This window comes from Macrotis lagotis, chromosome 3 (genome assembly GCF_037893015.1).
Source record: "Macrotis lagotis isolate mMagLag1 chromosome 3, bilby.v1.9.chrom.fasta, whole genome shotgun sequence".
In the NCBI taxonomy this organism is placed as follows: Eukaryota; Metazoa; Chordata; class Mammalia; order Peramelemorphia; family Peramelidae; genus Macrotis; species Macrotis lagotis.
The window spans coordinates 295,760,871-295,782,850 of NC_133660.1; the positions used below are offsets into that span (position 1 = coordinate 295,760,871).

Sequence of the window (21,980 nt, forward strand, 5' to 3'; positions counted from 1 at the left end):
ATATGAAGAAGATATTGTGTTTTTCCTCAATAAATTCATATATATATATATATATATATATATATATATATATGTATAGATATATAACTAAAGATATAAATATAGATGTATAGACATAGATATATTCAATGGGGTTGTCATCTGAAACTCAGAATAAAATGTTATAGAATATAATATCTTTTGACAGATATGAAATAGTTTAATAAGAGTCGAGACATTTTAGGTTATGATGTCATGAAGGTTTGGTCTAGCAAAGTGAAACTGCATTAATATTTGGAGAAAAATATGATTGTAGAAGCAAATGTTTTTGGTTGCTTAATTTATATTTGCAGATGTATTACTTGTAGTGGCTTTTTGTCCTATTTGTAGAGAGGAAGATCTGTACTTAAATCCTGCTTCTGGCAATGTGTGAAAATGGGCTGTATGTATCTCAGTGAGTCCTTTAGTCTTTTGGCCTATTATAATTTGGTGCTCTCATGCTATGTGCCCCAGGTACTATGCTAAGAGATAAAGATATGAAGAAAGATAAAAATTTGCTCTTCCCCCAAGGAGTTTAAGTTTTAATAAATAATCACATACATAGTGTAAGGAAAGTAACCTTAGTGGAGAAGGTACAAGTAGCTTTGGGGACAATTGTTTGTATATGGTGGAAAGTGAGCCAAATCTTATAGGGAAGCAGGGAAAGTAGGGGGAGAGATAGAGAGAGAGAGAGAGAGAGAGAGAGAGAGAGAGAGAGAGAGAGAGAGAGAGAGAGAGAGAGAATCTCAAAAATCTTCTCTAGAGACATTAAACTCCATGAAAATAATAACTATCAATAATAGTCTTCCTGCTGGAGTTCTTTACAAGACACACCAAAGTCATTCAAATGGTTCTGTATATAAATATAGATGTATAGACATAGATATATTTAATGTGGTTGTCATCTGAAACTCAGAATTCCGTCAAATATTTTCCAATAAAATGTTCTAGAATATAGTATCTTTTAACAGGTATGAAATAGTTTAATGAGACATTTTAGGTTATGATGTCATGAAGGTTTGGCCTAGCAAAGTGAAACTGTGTTAATATTTGGAGAAAAATATGATTGTAGTTCAATATTAAATAGGAACTAGATGAGTTCATTGGGGATAGTAAGAATGATTTATAAGTCTTTCATAGGAGAGAGTGAGAGAATGTCTCTCAATTTTTTTTACTTTTGTTCTTCCTTCCCCTCCAATCAAGCAAGTAGCAAAACCCCTTGTTAGAATATTGCAGAATTTGATGATTCTGGAGATAAATGTTTGCAAAGATCAAAACTGTTTTAGATAATCTAAGGTCAGAAACATTGTGAAAGAGAATTCTTTAATTGCCAGACCAAAACTTCCTAGAATCTTCTAATTTAGCAGTCAAAAGTAACCTTGATGGGAATTATTTTACCTAAGATTGGATTACAGAAAGTAATCTCCACTATAAAATATCCAATAAGTAGACTATATCTTTTCTGTCTGACTCTTACATGCATGATTTAATCCTAGAATTTATGAAAAGTTTCTAATAAAATTTTCTGTAATGCTCATCATTTACTGAAAAATAAATATTGGGCTAACTTTTATTTTGACTTGAAAACAATTTGAAAATATTTGTGAGTTATTATTTACTCAGCAATCTCAATGTATATTTTAATTTCATGTGACCAGTATGTGTATTGAATTTCAATTTTATTGTTTTAGAGAATTCCTTTTTGAAAATATCCCCTCTGCCATTACAGGATATTTTTCAGAAGTTCTAAGAGCATTCAGAGTTTAATTTACTTGTCAGAGTCACAAAGCAAGAAAAATCTGTCTTTTTGTGAAAACCTGGCTGCAGCCTATCATTACTACCATAGGGTATAGAGATCAGGTGGTTCATAATTTTTTAAATCTGAGTTAAAGATGCAAAAGTCAAGAAAATGAATTTCACAAAGTCTATGCTATTTCTAAATTTGTTATTGCCTTATTAAATATTTAGAATCAAACTGAATTTGAATAATAACTTTTGGAACACATTAGGACTTCAGAATTTATTTTAGCACCACTTTATAGATAAAGAAAGAGGCTAATAAAATTATATTTACTTGCCTTAGATTGGCCATGGGACGGATGGCAGTGTATAGAGGAGAGTTCTATTTGTTCATCTTAGAGAAAATCTTCATTTGAAAATTTGTTGCCTCTTTACCTTTTGTAACCCTTTCCTTCATCAACATAGTGAACCCTTACATTAGAAATAATTTCCACAAGAATACATTGAGAAAAACACATTGTTTATTTGTTCCCCAATTTTAGGCAGGTCATAAAAAATATCATGGATATGAATAAAAATCATCTTGGTACTTTGATACTGTGCATTACTTTCTTGAAAGCCTCCTTCACATCCTTGTTCCTGAAGCTATAGATTATGGGATTGAGCAAGGGATTCACCACTGTGTAGAACAGAGCAGCTAACTTGTCCTTCTCAAGAGAATAGGTGGAACTGGGCCTTGAGTACATAAAGAGGAGGGACCCATAGAAGAGCATCACAGATATCATATGGGAGGCGCAGGTGGAGAAAGCCTTCCACCTCCCTGAGGCTGAGCGGATCCGAAGGATGGCCAAGAGGATGTTGAAATAGGATATCAGGATCGCTAATATGCTAGACAAAACTGTGAAACCCACCACTCCCAGGAGCACCTTCTCATAGACCTGGGTGTCCGTGCAGGACATCTTTACCAGGGGTGGTGCATCACAGAAGAAGTGGTCAATGATGTTTTTCCCACAAAATTTCAGGCGAAATGTGTTAGCAGTGTGGGCTATGGCATTCAAGAATCCACCTACATAGGACCCAGAAACCAGTCCAACACAGAGAGATTTGGACATGGCAGCTGAATAGAGAAGGGGGTTACAAATTGCTACATAACGATCATAGGACATAGCAGCAAGGAGGTAACACTCAGTGTAAGCCACAACACAGGAAAAGAAAAGTTGGGCACCACAACCTGCTAAGGAGATACGCTTGTCTTCTGATATACAGGTGGCCAGGATTTTGGGGGTGTACACAGATGTATACCAGAAATCTAAGAATGACAGATTCCCAATGAAAAAATACATGGGGGTATGCAAACGGGAATCTATCCGAATTAAGATAACAAGAGTCATGTTCCCTGCCAATGTTACCAAATAAAGAGCCAAAAAAGCTCCAAAGAAGATCAGCTGCATTGAGGGGTCAGCTGAGAAGCCAATTAAGATGAATTCATTTAGGGTGGTCCGATTTCCCACTTCCACAGACATAGTGGTGGCAACCTGATAAAATGCAAGAAGCATCAAAGAGGCTTTATTAGTTCATGTCATTTAGTACTGTAGTGACACAAGGAAATTGCTGGGAAGAACAAAATTTAGACCTTTATACTTGGAGCCGAGAAGACTGGAGTCTACGTGCTGCCCTGGATGTTTATCATCTGTGGGCTCTCAACACATCAGTTAACCTCTCTTTCTCTCAGATCTCTCATCTGTAAATATGGCACGATAATAACATCATCTCATAGAATTATTGTGGGATTCAAATGAGATAACACATTTAAAGTGTTCTGTAAAATTAATATATATATATAATATATATATATATTATATATATATATATATTCCCATCATTTCAAGGATGGGAAACCTAGATACCCTAAAATATCAGTCCTTGAAGAAATCTTGGAATATAGAACACAGAAAATTAGATCTAAATATAACAAATGGTAGGTCTTAATGTTTTAGGATTTAACACAGAATATGGCTGATGCAGGAAATTGGACATCATCTACTCAAACTTTCTCATTTTACAGATCTTGTGAGTATTCTTGAAGACTTAGAAAGGCACTCAGAAATTTCTTCATTTTTAACTCTCTAACTTCACAGATCAGAAAAATAAGGCCTAGATAGTTTAAATGACTTGTCTGTGGTCATACAGTTGTATTAATAAGCATCACAGGAGAGAAATAATGTAAAATTCTGAGAATCTGGAGAAAGTGTCCTTTGCACTCTGGCAAAAGGAATTTACTGAAGAGAAAGTGAGGAGAAAAGACTGGTTTAGTGTTACTCAACCATTCAATTGGCCAAATAATTATCAAATAATTGTCAATTGTTTATAACATGCCAGGCACTGTTCAAGGTGCTAGGAAGACAGAGTAAAATAAAAATATAACCAAACCAAGGGCACAAAAAAATCCTTGTTTTTGTCCTAAATGTCTTACATTTCTAAATGGTAGAGAAAATAAATATAATAATCTATGTGTATAAGATAAATACAAAATAGATACAAAATTGCCTTAGAAGAAAATACACTGGACGCTGAAGGGACTGAGAAAGTTTGGAAATGTGAGGGTTTTTGAACTGAGTCTTATACTTTTTTTTTTCTTTAGGAGATGACAGGAGGGAAATCATTGCAGGCATGGGTGAGCAGAGAGTACAAAAATGCAAATGTGGAAGACAGAGCAACATAAATGATGAGGAGTCCAAAGTAGACCAATATGGTTCAATGTTAGATTATGGGGGAATCAATGTGCAAAGGTCTTCAAAAGATCATACCAGCTTGTGTTAAGAACTTTAGATTCCATATAGAAATTTTAGATTTGATCCAAGAAGCAGTGAAGTTTTTTGACAGGATCAGACCTGCTTTATAAGTCAGTTATTTTGGCAACAGTGTGGAGGTTGGATATGAGGGGATGGGGAGTGAGAGAAATGACACAGGATGACTAGTTAGAGGACCATTATAGTAGTTCTGGTGAAAGATGTAAAGAAATTGAACAAGAATTGCTTGTGTATGAAGAGAAGGCGCTGAATATGAGAAAGATTGTGAAAGCAGTTAACAGTATATTTGACAGCTGATTGGCTATGGGAAATCAGTAATAGTGAGGAGCTAAGAATGATACTAACATCATGAACCTGGATAACTGACATCTATGACGTTATCAGCAAAACTTTGGAGGGAAAGATAAAGAATTCTGTTTGTGGATGTTGAGACTGGGATGCTTAAAGGAAATCCACTGGAATTGCCCAATTATTGCCATATGGAGATATGACATTAGAGTTCATGATGGAGACTACGGCTGAAAAAAATAGATCATTGTTGTAATGTGGAAATGCTCCTCTATGTTCTTTGAAAATGGCATAGCAGCAAGGCAGTAATACTCTGTGTAAGCCACAACACAGGAAAAGGAAAGTTGGGCACCACAACCTGATAAGGAGATATGCTTGTCCTCAGATATACAGGTGACCAGGACTTTAAATATGTACACAGATGTATACCAGAAATTTAAGAATGACAGTTTCCCAATAAAAAAAAATATACATTGGGGTATACAAATGGAAGGAAATCAATCCTAATTTAGATAACAAGAGCCAGGTTCCCTGCCAAAGTTACTAAATATAGGGCCGAAAAAGTTGCAAAGAAAATCAGTTCAGGAAAACTCTCAGTTCATTCTTAAAAATGAATGTTTTATTCAGTAAGTACAATGAAAATGGTTATGCACTTCTAGCGCATTCAGAATGAGAAACCTGAGAGCCTAGACTATCAGTGATATAAATGACAATAATTATTATTCAGTCATAAAAGAAAGGAAAAGGTTCAAATGTATATGTGACTTTCCAATGATCATGAAGCTATTAATGGCAGGGTCAGATAAGAATATTATGTTTCCTGGACCAGTGCATATTTTTTTAATAATAGATAAGTTTAAAGAGCAGAGACAGATCTTTATTAACATTCTGGAGTCTTAGATTGCTAAATAAATGTAAGAAGATATTTGCTACTTTAGGAAATTATTACATTGATAAAGGCTCTCTTCGCTGAAATGTTATTTCATTTGTCAAATGATGGGAATGGACAAGATGATATCTAAATCTTATGATTCTGTACTTGCCTAATGAGGAAAAAATCCACATGTTAAACAGAGTAGGCAGTGGAGATCTGAGTATCCACTTTTTTTGCCAGCTTGACTAAAATACAAAGGAAATGACTGGGCATCTCTCAAGTAGTCATTCCATCCCAAATGGAAAATAAAACTTCAGACCTAATGTTTTTTGCTAAAACATTCATAGGTACATGAGATCCCAATAAGATGAGTGATGAAATAAGAGAATATGTACAGAATTACATAGAGAAATTCTGTTTTTAAATAGTGTAGCATCCTTGTAAAGTAAAAAAAAATAATAAAGACTTTAAAGGAAATTTCATATAAAGGGAGAATGGAGACACAGGGTTATGAATAATGAGATAAGGCATATTGTTAAATTCAGTAGTACTCTAAGAAGAAAACATGGTGATAAGTTTCTTTTAGATTTCCTTTAATCTTTGAACATTCTGAATCTAAAGAGGGTGAATGAAGAATGTGGAAATGACACTGAACTTAAAGCAGAATGAACCTAAATCAAATCCTCCCCAACTCCTTTTGTAACAATACCAGATTAATCATTCACTTCTTTGAAAACTGATTTTGGTATTCGCAAAATGGGAATAATAATACATGTTATCACATATTAAAAATTAGTAATACATTACTTAAATAATTATAAATAATATGTCAGCAGTGATTGTTTGGGAAAGCACTTTTTTCATAATCCTAAGAAGACAAAATCATTATTGCCATTTTAAAAAAGAGGAAACTAAAAGAGGGTAGTTGCCATCATCACATATTGCAAGAACAATATATTATTTTAAAGGATGGAATTTACCTTAGTAAAAACAGAAATTGATTTGGAGGGATGAGACCTGTATTCAATCCTGACTCTACTACTACCAGTGTGATTTGGGATATATCATTTAACTTCTTTGGGACTCATATCTTAAATGTAAAATGAGAGTAAGACTGAGTAACATCTAAGTTCCTTTCCATCCATAAATTGATGATATTATTATACTATGAGTTCTAGTTCTTTTCATTTTCTACTCCTGGTCTTCAGAAAGTTTCCTCCTAATCTCTCTGATCTTCAGTTTCTTCAGCTCTAAAGTAAAATCCATGACAACATCATCATCTCAAAAGAAATCTTTGCTCTGTTCTAAAATCTTTGATCTTATGATTTTAAGATGAAAATGAGACCCTGCTTACTTGAGGCACCTATACCAATCGCCAGTTGCAGCCACGTACCTTCAATCTGATAGAGGATAGTTTGTGGGACAGCACAGTCTGTTTCTTTACTAGCGCTATAGCTCTGACAAACCTTCTATTGGACCCATGCATATTTCCTATTATTTCCTTTGGGACCTCTCCTTCAAAGTCTCTCAGAAACCCATACTTCAGTCTCCAAAGAATAAATTAAAGTTGTTCCGGAATTGAGGAATGACACATTAATTAGGACTTAAGAAAGCGTGTCATATATTATCTAAAGTTGGCTTTTCCTCTGTGAATCTCCTCATTTATCTTAATTTGGGACAAAGGTTCCCCAACGAAACAAGTGTATCTCCATTATTTGATCCAGTAGAAAGTTTGCCATGATTTGGTGGGTGTAGAAGCCCTGAATCTGAAGACAAATGAACCAGACTTAAATTCTAGTTATGTGACCTTGGTCCTCATTTTTCTTATATGTAAGATAAGATTTAACTTCCTGATGTAGAGGTTCCACAATTGTGGAAATTGAGAGATTAAAATCTGAAAAAAAGTCCTTTCTTTTACATTAAAATACTGTTTGAGATCTGGCACCCACAGAAATTGATAAGTGCCATCTATTTGGCAAAAAACTTGAAAGGAACATTTATATATTTATTATTCATTATGTACATCTGGGCACAAATCAAAGAAGATAATCAATTTTATCTCAAAAACATTTTGTGGCTTTTTATCACATGACATTGGCTTATTATGCCTTCTCATCTCAAAATACAAACCCACACACTCTTCTTACTTTACCTTGCTGCAGAACCCTATTAATCTATTAATTAGATTAGATTATTAGATTAGTTCCTTTCCATTCATTTAAGAAGGCTTTATTGTTCTCCCCAACTAGAAATTACGAACAGTGCTTCAATCCTTTATTGGTGCTAAGAATTCTGAGCTTTGAGTTATTTTGATTCATGCTACCTTGTTAGATTTGATTTCTTTATTTAATTTGCTGCTTTGATAATTACAAATAAAGATATTTTAAAAATTCATCCTTTTACAAGTTTTTGAGTTCCACATTTTTCTACCAGTCTTCCTTCCCTCCATCATGGTAGCAAACAATCAGATATATGTTACACAAATATAATAATTTTAACTTCTTTGAATATTAGTCCTCTTGTGAAATAAGAATTAGAACAAAGGGGGGGAAACATGAGGAAGAAAGAAAAAGTTTTGAGAAGTTTTTAAAAGGGGATGTAGTATGCTTTACTCTGCATTTAGAATCCATAGTCTTTGTTGTTGTTCCTTTTGTTGTGATTTTTTTCCCCTGGTTTAGAAGGCATTTTCCTTAATAGGTTGCTAAGAATTTTCCTTGATCACTGAAATACTGAAAGGAGTTGTGTCCGCAGGAGATGATCATCTCATAATTTTGCCTTTAATGTGTTACAATGATTTCCTGGTTCTACTTATGTCACTCAGCATCCATTCATGAAAGTCTTTCTATGCTTTTTTGAAGTCAGGCTGCTCATGATTTTTTATAGAAAAATAGTTCTCCATAAACAAGATATACCATATCTTGTTTAGTCTTTCTGCCAATGATGGGCTTCCCCTGAATTTCCAGTTTTTTGCCATTTGCTTTAAATATTTTTATACATGGCAACATTTTCCCTTTTTTATGATCTCTTTGGGAAACAGACCAAGCAGTGGTATTTCTGTGAATAATTCTAAATTGTTCTCCAGAAAGTTTGGACCAGTTCATAACTTCACTAAAATGCATTAGTGCCCAGTTTTCCTACATCCTCTTTCAACATCAATCATTTTCCTTTATAGTCATTTTAGGCAATCTGGTAGCTTATGGAACATCAGAGTTCTTCATTTATATTTCTCTAATCAATTGGAGCATTTTATATGACTATAGATATCGCTAATTTCTTCATTTGAAAACTACCTGTTCATATCTTTTGAACACATCCTTTGGAGAATGACTTGTAATCTTACAAATTTGATTCAGTTTTCTATATATTTTAGAAATAAATTCTTTATCAGAAGCACTAGCTGTGAAAATTGTTTTCCAGCTTTCTTTATTCCTTTTAATCTTGGTTGCATTGGATTTATTTGCAAACTTTTAAAATTTAATATAGTTGAAGTCATCTATTTTGTGGTTTATAACATTCTCTCACTTGTTTCGTCATAAGCTACTCACTGCTCCATATAGATAGATAGATAGATAGATAGATAGATAGATAGATAGATAGATAGATAGATATACAATTTCTTGTGCTCTTAATTGGTATCTGGTATCACCATTTATGTTCAAATCCTCTACCCATTTTGAGCTTATTTTGGTATAGGGTATGAGATATGGGTCTATGTCTAGTTTTTGCCATACTATTTTCCAGTTTTCCCAGCAATTCTTGTTAAGTAGTGTCTTGGAGTTTAATGAAAGAGTAGATTACTGTAGTCATTCACTATTATTTCTTTTGTACCTTATCTATTCCACTGATGCACTTCTGTATTTCTTAGCAAGTAGACAGTTTTGATGAATGCTACTTCATAATGTAGTTTTAGATATGATATAGCTAGACCACTTTCCTTTGCATTTCTTTTCATCAGTTCCCTTGAGATTCTGGACCTTTAGTTCCTCCAGTTGAATTTTGTTATCTTTTTTTCTAGTTCTGTACAATAGTTGTGGTATAGCAATAAAAATGGCACTGAAAAAGTAATTTAATTTGGTTTGAATTGTCATTTTATTAGCTTTGTGAACAAATGAGCAATTGACATTAGTCCAATTATTTAATTATGACTTTATTTGTGTCAAATTTATTTTGTAATTTTGTTCACAGGGAGATAAATCCCCAATTATTTTGTCACTTACGATTACTTTCAGTGGATCGTATCTTTCTCTCTCTTGCTCTTGGGATTTATTGGTCAGATACAGACATGTGGGTTTATTTTATATTCTGCTGTTTTGCCCATGTTCTTAATTGTTTCAAGTAGTTGTTTAGTTGACTTTCTAGGGTTCTCTAAGTACCATTTTATCATCTGCAAAGAAGGAAAGTTTTGTTTCCTCACTGCTTATTCTAATTCCTCAATTTCTTTTTCTTCTCTTATTGCTAAAGCTAACAGTTCTAATATAACATTAAATATAATTGGTAATAATGGGCATTCAGGATATTCTGGTTCTTATTAGAAATGATGCTAATTAGGGCAGCTGGATGGTGCAGTGGAGAGAGTACTGGCCTGCAGTCAGAGGATCTGAGTTCAAATATGACCTCCAACACTTAATAATTACCTAGCTATGTGATCTCAGGCAAGTCACTTAACTCTATTCCTTAGCAACCCGCCCCCAAAAAACTATGAAGCTAATATATCTCCTTTACATAAAATGCTTGTTGATGGTTTTGAATAAATACTGATAATCCTTTTAAGTATCACTCCATCTATTGCTATACTCTCTAGTATTTTTAGTGGAAATGGGTGATGTTATTTTGTCCAAGACTTTTGTATCACCTATTGATGTAAACATATGATTTCTGTTAATTTTGTTATTGATATGATCAATTATATTGATTGTTTTTCTCATAATACATTATCCCTGACTACTTGGTATAAATCCTACCTTAGCATGATGCATGACCATGTTAATTATTTAATGTGACCTCTTTACTAAATTTTTTTCAAATTTTTTGGTTCAATATTTATTAGGGAATTTTGCCTATAATTTTCATTGTTTTGGCTCTTCCTTATTTACCCATCAGAACCATATTGGTGTCTTTTTTTTTGCAAGGCAATGGGGTTAAGTGGCTTGCCCAAGGCCACACAGCTAGGTAATTATTAAGTGTCTGAGGCTGGATTTGAACCCAGGTACTCCTGACTCCAGGGCCAGTGCTCTATCCACTGTGCCACCTAGCTGCCCCCATATTGGTGTCTTAAAAGGAATTTGACAGAATTACTCTTATTTTTAAAACAATTTATATAGAATTAGAAATATCTGTTGCTTAAATGTTTGCTCAGATTCCCTTGTAAAAGTGAATTTAAGTATTTTCCTTGCTCTTCTATTAATCTGGGGATCTTATATATACATATATATGTATGCATGTATGTATTTAATATTCATAAACTTCACTTATATTGTTTAATTCATTGGCATACAGCTGGGCCAAATAACTATGAGTTATTATTTTAATTTCTTCCTAATTTGTTAGTGGACTTATCCCTTTAATTTTTGTTAATGGTAATTTTTTTTCTTCTTTGTTTCTCTTTTTTAATCAGATTAATTAGTGATTTATCTACATGTTTTTTCATGAAACCAACTCATATTTAATTATTAGTTCAGTGATTTTCTTACTTTCAATTTTGATAGTTTCTCCTTTGATTTTTTTTAGGATTTCTAATTTGGTGATTAAATGGGAATTTTTAATTTGTTCTTTTTTCTAGCTTTTTCAACTACATCCCTAATTCAGCTATCTCATCTTTCTTGAATTGGTAGTAATCTTTTCCATTTAAAAATATTGTTTTAATGACAATGTTCATAATGTCCATTTTTAAAATCATTGCACACAGATTTTCTTAATTTATGATTCAGTGAAACTTCATGAAACAAATTATTTTTATTAGTCTTGCTGGCCCTTTCTTCTTTCCAATCCTCACTGTCAGTTACTATAACAGGCTTGTTGGTGTTTAAAGAAAATGTTATCAATGTTGGCTTACTGCTTCATACAAATCGAGAGACTAAGTTATATCTTTCAGTGGAACTGGGGAGGTCAGTTCTTCAGGCATATTAAATATGTAGTCAATATCTCAAATAAATATGAAAAATTTAACCATATCTATAGTATAAATACTTTGATCCAAAGTTATGGACTAAAACTTAAAAGTAGTATACTGTGATTCCAAGCATTTTTCAATGGGTGTCACTATAGCTTCAATGTATCTAGAAATTGTTTCAGCTGGTACTTATTTTACAAAAATCAGATTTATTTCAGGACAAACTTTTTGCTATTCTTTCAAAACATTCATAGAACAATCAAAAGAGACTACAGCATAATTCTGCATGGTTTGGCAAAAACACTGATACCAAAACATCCGAAAAGAATTCCTTCCCACTCCGTTCTTACTATAAAGGGGTCTCCTCAAGCTTTAGAGTCATAGATTTAGGGAGATCTGAGAGAGGTCCTCTCCATGCATACAATACAATCAGTAGAATATTATTTTAATCTACTGAGGTACAAATATTGTTATTGTAGACTGGAAAAATTAGCTTGTTTATTCTAAAGAAAGCCTTGTAAAGACAACAAATTTCATTTAGACATACCATAATTTATTGTGTTGTTTAACTTCATAGATAAAAGTAATAAAACTTAAATACAAGGACTTTAAAATAATATTGATAACAGTGATTTGAGTTCAAATCTAATCTCAGACCAATACCAGTTCTATGAACAAATCACTTAACCTCTTTTTACCCTAATTCAATGACAGACCAATCCAGTATTTTTGCCTCCAAAATTCAATAGACAATAGAATCTAGAGAGTCATGAAAAGTTGGATGAGATTAAATAACTGAGTGACAACAATGAAAATATTTCAGTTTGTTCTCAAAGTAACTTTGGGGCATAAATGTCATCATTATTCCCATGTTGTCTGTGAGAAAACTAATGCAAAAAGAATTACAGTGATTTTCCTAGCCTAATATGGCTATTAAGTTTCTGAAACCAATTGACTTATGGTCTGTCCTCACTCCATATCCAGCATTCTCTGTCCTGTGCTACTTGAAATATCCTCAGAATGAAGCTAATTTTATAATGGATTAATATAATAGAGGAAAAAATGTAAAGTCACATTCTTTTTTGTCTTTACAATTGCTTTCTCTTTCTTGAAATTGCTATCATTACAAAATGCACTATCCCATTTCTTTTTTTTTTCTTTAAAGAAGGGAATGGGGTTAAATGACCTGCCCAAGGTCACACATTTAGGCAATTATTAAATGTCTGAATCCAGATTTGAACTCAGGTCCTCCTGACTCCCGGGCTGGTGCTCTATCCACTGCATCACCTAGCTGCTCCTGCACCAGCCCATTTCAATTCCTAAAAGTAGTCTAGTACACTCTCTCTATCTCTCTCCCTCAGTCTCACTTCTGTCTATATGTCTTCTATATCTCACCATAGTATGTAGAATTTACCACCAGAAGCTATCAAAAGTTCCTAATTAAACATTCTATTAAACTCATTATTTAAATTTGTAGTTCTTGGGTTACCTTTTATTTTGATTGAAAATTATTTGAAAACATGTGTGTGAAAAGTTTTCCTTGCCTTTCTCAAAGCATGACAATGTTATGGATATTTTGTGGTTCATACGTTTTCCAGAGAGAGTTAGAAGGTTTGTGCTATGGGTTCTTTAGCGTGATTAGAAAGATGCATAAGAGGGTGTGAAACTTCACTGAATACAAGTAAATAATCACAGAATTACAGGCTTTGATCTAATCTAACTGAACCTCCCATCCTCTAATGAGGCAGACTAGTAATCACACAAATCGTAGAATCTACACTACCAGGGAAACATTTTTTCAAGTCACGGGGCTTATTCTGATTAATCTTCAGTCCTTGCACTGGCTGAATTGTCAAGATAGCTTCTGCCATGCTGGTCCTCCAGCACAGGTTGGGCTTTTAGTTTTTGGTAAATCCCCTCCCTTGAATTCCATCACTTCTGCAGAGACCACCTTGAGAAATTCTATTGTAGAGTTGACACTTTAAGTGGTGGGTGAGCACTCTCTTGCCAGTAAGAGTGTCTTAACAATCTTCTGTTCATAGTTTGTCATCCAGAAGCAATTCCTTCTTTTTTCTTTTGACTTATTAGCCAGCAACTAGACTTAAATAAGATGGTTTATTTGCTATAACATGATTATCCTATGCATGATAAATGCATAATTTTAGCATTCAATAACATAAATATAGATGGAGATCTGGTATGTAGTGAAGCCATACTTAGATGTTGAATTGTTCTTTACTTTTAGAAGTCTGCCTGAAGTGGCATCTAAAATCCTTTCTAAAGAAGTTCTCTGTCATTTAGAATGTTAAATCTATTTGACTAAAATGTATTGAATCTGTGTTGGTTCTGGGGAAGATCCAAAGTTCAGATGGTTTCTGCCTTCCTGGCATTCCCAGGCTGATAACTGTAATCTTATATATTTACTTGATAATTCAAATAGTCTTGTAGATATATGAATTAGAACTCTAAGCCAATTCCCAAGTCTTAACAGAATCTAACCTGGAGTCTGCTCTTCCTTGTGGTAGAATACAGATGCCCCTTTTAATTCTCCATGGTGCCAGGAAATTACTCAGTGTGAATGTCAGCATGAGCACATTGCTAATAGATTTCCACATATAGTAAGTTGTGCCAATAAGTGACCGTCCTAAATGCACACCTGCTTTCCTGTGCCCCTGTGACTGCCATACAGTGGGTGATTGATTGCTGGCCCTCCCATAGAGAGGAGGGAAAGCTGCTTGACTCCTACCAGGATTACATTACATATGTAATGATCATCTACATAAATTTTATATTTATAATAATTTTCCTTTTTATATGTCAGGTAAGTATTTGTATTATACTTACACAAATGAAACTATTATAATGAGTATTAATGTATTTTTTCATGTTTCATTGCCTGAATAAAAACTGTTTATCAATGTTAAAAAAGAAACTATGTGTGTGAGCTAATATTTATGCAGAAAGATCAATATGCTTTTTAATTTCATGGTATCAGAGTAAGGATTGGACCTTCAATTTCATTATTTTATAGCAATAATTCTTAAGGAGTTTTCTCTGTCGCTCACAGGACAATTTTTTTTAATTTATAATTTTACTGATTTTTCCCAGAGCACTCAGAGGTTGCCTCTTGTCAGGATCAACTAGCCAGAAAGATTTGCATTCATGTGAATATCACATTTCAATCTAACATAATACACTGGCAGCTTGATAGAATGCCAGAATTTTCAAAGAGGGATGTATTGTTTACCAGTTCATGTAGTCACTCCAAGGGGCATATGGATAGCACAGATGATAGAGCTTTATACTTAGAATTCTGAATTCCCATTCTGCCTTGGTTGTTTATCTCTTGTATGACTCTCGGACCATCCCATAACCCCTATGTCTCTCAGGCTTTTCATCTGTACAAAAGGGTATAATAATATTAGTACCCATCTCACAGAATTATTGTTTGACTCAAAGGAGGTAAAGCTTAACCACAATATAACATTTCTTTTCCCATTATTTCAAAGAGGAAGATACTGGACATTCTAAAATGTCAGACCTTGAAGAGACCTTAGATTATAGAACACAGAGTGTTAGATCCAGCTATAGCATATAATATGTCTGATACAGAAAAGGGTTTAGAGTATGACACAGCTTGACCGAGTGATTCAGGAACTTGGAGATCATCTGTCCAAGTTTTCTCATATAGATGAAAGGTCTATAATGAAGAGCTAGAAAGCCCTTGAATAGCTTCATTTCCAATGCTCTCATTTCACAGATGATAAAATTAATGCCCAGAAAGTTTAAATTACCCCCTTTTTTGGAAGCATACAAGTGCATCAGTAAACATCAGAGGTGAAATATGATGTCAAATTCTTTGAGTCTGGAATCAGTGACCTTTTTCTCTCTGGCAAGCCTGGAAGCCTGAATATACTGAACATACAGAGAAGAGAAATGACTAGTGTTAATCAAACTTTTAGTTGATCAATCACTTAATAGCACAATTAAACAAGCCTTTATCAATTGCTTAGTATATCCCAGGCATTGTCCTAGGTTCTGGAGAAAAAGAATATAACAAAGTAAAAATGAAAACAGTTTCGGGGTGGCTAGGTGGCACTAGCTCTGGAATCAGGAGTACCTGAGTTCAAATGTGACCTCAGACACTTAATAATTACCTAGTTGTGAGGCCTTGGGCAAGCCACTTCACCCCATTGCCTTGCAAAAACCTAAAAAACAATAAATAAATAAAAATAAAAACAATTTTGCCCACAATTTGACCCATGGCTTATATCCCTAATAAAAGAGACAATAAATATAAACATCTATCCATAGAGAAAAGATACAAAATAACAGCAGAAAAGACTGGTAACTAAAGGGATTGAGAAGGTCTGTGTGGAAAGGGGTATTTGAGCTGAGTCATAAAGGAAGCTTTTTTTTAAATTAATAGATGAAAATTAGGAGGGGAAAGTATTGCAGGCAAGGGGGACAAAGAGTACAAAAACCAGAAATGTGGAACAAGGAACATCATGTATGAGGAGTGTCAAGTAAATCAATATGGCCTGAACATAGATTATGGGGGAATTATTGGGCTGAGGAATTGAAAAATAATACCAGGATGGGTTTTGAAGAGCTTTAGATTTCATATAGAAAATTTATATTTGATCCTGGAAGCAATAGAGAGGCATTGGGGTACATTAAGTAGAGTATTGATAAGATCAGAATTTACGTTTATGGCGATCACTTTGGCAGTAATGTGTAAGACAGAGATGAGGGATTGTGAATTGAGAGACATGAAACAGGATGGGCACCTAGAGGACCATTATAGTAGTTTTTGAAGCAAGATGCCAAGCACTTGAACATGAGTAGTTTGTGTACGGAGAGAAGATTTTGAAGGTAACAAAAAATTTATTTGACAGTTAATTGACTGGTGAATGAGTAATATAGTGAGGTGCTGAGGATGACACCATAATTATGAAACTGCACAACTGGAAGAATGATCACAACTGTGATAGCAACAGCCAACTTCAGAAGAAGGAAGGATTTTGAGGGAAATATAAAGAATTCTGCTTGTTCATGTTGAGTTTGAGATACTTAAGGGAAATTCATCTGGAAATGTTCAGTGATTGACAATTGACAATATGAGATTTGATTACAGGAAGTAAATTAGAATTGGAAAAATAGATAATTTATTGTAAAGAGGAAATTCCTTTCTATACACTTTGAAAATGGGTAATTCAATTGTTCTTTCTTGTGACCACAATAGGAAGCAAGATACCATGGGTCATTCAAATATTACAGAACCTATTGGAGAAATTTTCAAGCCTTCCATTATCTATTTCCTCAATCCAGCCTTTAGAAAATTTGTTTTAATTAAAAAGCTTTTACACAAACAAAATCACTATAACCAAGACCAAAAGAAATGTAGTAAATTGGGCAACAATTTTTACAACTAGTATAGAAATACTAGTTGTATTCATTTCTAAAATATATAGAGAACTGAGCCAAACTTATTTAAAAAAAACATTCCCCAAATGACAAATGGTCAAAAGATGTGCAGAGGCAATTTACAGATGAGGAAATCAAAGTAATCCATAGTCATATGAAAAATTGCTCTAAATCACTACTGATTAGAGAAATAGAAATTAATACATCTCTGTGATACCACCTCACACCTCTCAGACTGTTCAATAAGACCAGAAAGTATAATGCTCAATGTTGGAAGGGATGTGAGAAATCTGGGACACTAATGTGTTGTTGGTGGAGCTGTGACCTCATTCATCCCTTCTGGAAAGCAATTTGAATTAACCACAAAGGACAATAAAGATGTGCATACCCCTTTTATCCAACAATACCCCCTGGGTCTATACCCTGAAGAGATCATGAAAAGGGTAAAAACATCACCTGTACAAAAATACTCATAGCAGTTCTGTTTGTGGTGGCAAAAATTGGAAGCTGAATGCATGTCCATCAATTGGGAAATGGCTTAATGAACTGTGGCATATGTATGTCATGGAACACTATCGTTCTATTAGAAACCAGGAGGGATGGGAATTCTGGAAAGCCTGGAAGGATTTGCATTAACTGATGCTGATCGAGATGAGCAGAACCAGAAGAACATTGTACACCATGACAGCAACAAGGGTTTGAGGACTAATCTTAATGGACTTGCTCATTCCATCAGTGCAACAATCAGGGACAATTTGTGGGCTATCTTTGATGGAGAATACCATCTGTATCCAAAGAAAGAATTGTGGAGTTTGAACAAAGATCAAAGATTAGTACCTCTAATTTTGAAAAAGAGATTATTTTATCATGTAATTTTGCTATGTCTTATACTGTATCTTTTTCCTTAAGAATATGATTTCTCTTTCAGCACATTCACTTTGTATCAATGTATAGCATGGAAACAATGTAAAGATTTTCATACTGCCTTCTGTGGCAGAATGGGAAGAAGGAAGTGAGATTGGGGGAAAATTATAAAATTCAAAAATAAATAAATTAATATTTTTTTAAAAAAGAAAGTGTTTATTCTACAAAGACAATGAAAATAGTTTTGCAATTAATTGATTTGCAGTGCATACGAGCTGAGAAGATCCTGAGTGCCTAAACTATGAGACATTGATATTAAATACTTGGTCCTAAATTTTTATCTTACAGAAAACAAACTGAAGGCCAGAATGAATATTTTATTAGCCTATGGTCATGCAGCTATTTAATGGCAGAGCTAGGATTAGAAAGAAACTAGTTCTCCTCCTTCCTGGTCCAGTGCTGGGTTTTTTTTCAGCTTTTTTTTGTAATGGGATATAAGTTGAAGGAGCAGAGATAGGTTTTAATTAACATATTGAAGTCACAGAATACAAATGAAAGAAAAACATGTTCACTACCTTAGGAAATTATTGACTTGAAAAAGTCCCTATCCTTCTCTGGAATGTTATTCCATCTGTCAAATCATGTAATATTTGGACAAGAGAAAAGTTAAATGATGATCCTCTATTTGGATAATGAGGAAAGATGCATATGTTGTATAGAATAGTCAGTGGGGATTTGAGTATCCACTATATGTAACCTTGGCTAGAGTACAAGGGAATTGACTGGACATCTCAAGTACTCATCAAATCCAATTGAAGGTAAAGTTTCAGACTCAATTGAGTGTTCACTTTGTTCACTATGTTCCCTTTTCTTAAAACTTCTTTTATATTTTCCTTCCAATACCTAGTTTTCTTTCTTCTCCCTTTGTGCTAATTCCTCATATGTAAAATGACTATTATGTAAATATGTTAAACAAAAAAAAAAAGGTATATGCACCTCTTACCAGAGTGTTTACCCCCAAGGTGAAGGGGATGGGAAGGGAGTGTGGTAGAAAATGTGTAATTTATAAATATGCAAATGGATGAATGTTGAAAACTTGCATCACATGGAATTGGAAAAATAAAATAAAATGTTAATTAAAAAAGAGAGAGAGAGGGGGAATAGCATGATCAGGTCTGCATTTTAAATAATAACCTTGGCAACTGGGTAGATGAAATGGAGTTAAAAGACATGAATCAGGTACATTAGATTATATACCTTAAAACTACTCTACCTAAAAAGATAAAATAGTTATGTCTCCATGTCAACCTTTTTTTTTAAAGTAGCCAAGGCTTTAGACGATTTAAAACATTTTTGACACTAGAGAGTGGTTTCTACATCTTAATGTTTATAGATACAATGATTATATTAAAAATGACTATAAATCATTTATTTATTCTATCTCTATAAACTTATGGAACCAGTTTGGTAGTTCATTACCCTCAAGTACCTGCCAGGATACTGATACATTATAGCTAATAGATCTGGACATGTTCTGGATGGTACAGAGTTAAATCCCCTTAGTCCCATACATTATTACTCACCTCTTATTAATCAATTTAAAAAATTCTCTCATTTAACTAATTTGATTGTATTATAATTGTTCCCTATGGAAAATAGGACAGTCTTCTATTAATGACTTATTGGTTTCCTCTCTAGTGCTCAGGTATGAGAACTGATTAGCTCTAGATTTCCTCAGAATGTGAATATCATTGCACAGTTTCATATCTGAAGTCATCTTACTATGTGTTACCCTTGGACTGAGGACAATGAAGGTTTTTTTTCCCCATTGGAATGTGTTTTCCTCCCCTTGTGAAAAGCAATAAATTTTATTTTTCCTTTTAAGTATTGTTGCTACTTCATATTACAACTACACATCACTATTTTACAGTAATTATTCCAAAGAAATTATCTTCATGGAAAATCATATTAAAGATTTGTGAAATGTAGCATTTCATTGAATCTATCTTTAAAGATTAGCAATATAAAATGTTATATTAAATGTGTACTACTTGTAAGGTGAAGTGTTATGTGCTAGGGCTACAAAGATGAAAAAGTCATAAACTAGGCTATCAAGGAAATTAAATTCCATGGTGAGGGAAAAGGATACTTGTAAAAATTATATGAAGATATACATATGCATATGCATAGACCAATATAGATAAATAGACAAGATAAAATAAGGGAAAAACTTGATTTTAGGGAATAATAGTGACTAGGAAATGTAGAAGATTTAGCAGTTTTAGGAAAAAAAGATATTTCAAGAGTTCAGAAGTTCAATTCCAGTATATGAAACTTCACATTCAAAGGTTGCAGAAATGAGAAACTGAATTTGCTGAATGAAGAATGACAAGAAAGTTAGATTATCTGGAGCATTTATAAGAGGGAAGGGACTATAAAGTGCCAGTTAAGTGATAGAGTTCTGGTTTTCTTTGACAACATTTTAAAAAGTTCTGAAAGTATGTGTGTATAGACATATACATCCATATATTCACCCATCTATGCATACGTATTTAGGTGTATACATATAAACAAACTTTTATTTGCTGCACACATGGACATACATAAACATACATGAAAGTGTGTGTGTATATCAGGGGGAATAAGGTGATTTTATATATGAGTCATTTCTTTAGACCAGAAAGAAAAAAGAAAGCCTCTCCTTGAGTAAACCCCCCCAAAAAATACTGGAACCATATTCTAGAAACTGGGATTACTGAATAGAAAGAGAGCTAGGAAAGATTGGTCATTATGCAAGATTATTGAGTAATGTTTAGAACATAAAGATTTAGGTCATCAATTATACTCTTGATTTCCCCAGATTAAAAAAAATGATTAACAAAAAGGTCAAGTGACCTGCCTAAAACTTCACAGAAAGTGAAAGATGTAGGATTAAATTCAGGTTTTCTGACTCTAATTTATCATTCTTTTTACTATACTATGATGAAGTAAAATCTGGTATTTGGAGGCAGCTTGTAATTTACCATATGTGGCAGGGCAAGGAGACTTCTCAGAGTGCCAGGACCTTGGTAAACCCTTTGAGAACTGCTATCTACCAGTACTGACAAGTCATACAGATCACATCATGGCCAGCTGTCTACATAAGCAGAATAGGCTTAATGGGTGAGATACTTAGAAAAGTGAGAAAGAAAATGACCAATTCGTAAGGGAAGAGAGGTATTGCAGGAGTTGGTTTGGTCATAACTGAGTGACAGAGAGAAATGAGTCCTTGGTTTAAATATAATGTAGCTAAATTTCATTTTGTACAGATACATGGAGGCATAATTAGAAACTGACTACTTGATAAAAATCAGAGCTTTAAATTCAACATATTTACAATTAATAAAATTTTATTTCTGAATGACCAATAAAATTGAATGTAGGCCAGTGATGTTAACCTCCACACAAGAATTAAATAAATTGTTCTCATACTTTCCTGACTTCCAAATGTTTAGCTACTTGGTATGTATTTCTATTCATTCACTTAAAATTAAGGTTGTATGTATTTTTGCATGTATGTATGTATGCATGCATGATAGAAAAATAAATAGATGATAGATAGATAGATATGTAGATAGATATGTAGATAGATAAAAATGATCTTGCCTTCCCCTTTAATGTAAATTACTCCTTGGGATAAGAATTGTTTGATTGTCTTGTATCCCACTGTCTTGCATTTAGTAGATAATTAATACATACTTGATGATTAATTGAATAATATATATATACACATATATATGTATATGTATATGTATATATATATATATGTATATATATATATATATATATATATATATATATATATATATAC

At 33.4% G+C, this 21,980-nt stretch overlaps 1 protein-coding gene across 1 annotated transcript; it reads right to left on the reverse strand.

Annotated features, from left to right (window-relative positions):
- Positions 1 to 2,336: 2,336 nt before the first annotated feature.
- On the reverse strand, positions 2,337 to 3,281 carry LOC141519531 (olfactory receptor 9G4-like). Its single transcript, XM_074231750.1, has one exon. The coding sequence runs from the start codon at positions 3,279 to 3,281 to the stop codon at positions 2,337 to 2,339; it is 945 nt and encodes a 314-aa protein (XP_074087851.1).
- Between the last annotated feature and the right edge of the window lie 18,699 nt (positions 3,282 to 21,980).

What these genes read in the sequence shown, in the direction of transcription:
- LOC141519531 (XM_074231750.1), bottom strand. Translation starts at nt 3,281, where the DNA reads ATGTCTGTGGAAGTGGGAAATCGGACCACCCTAAATGAATTCATCTTA.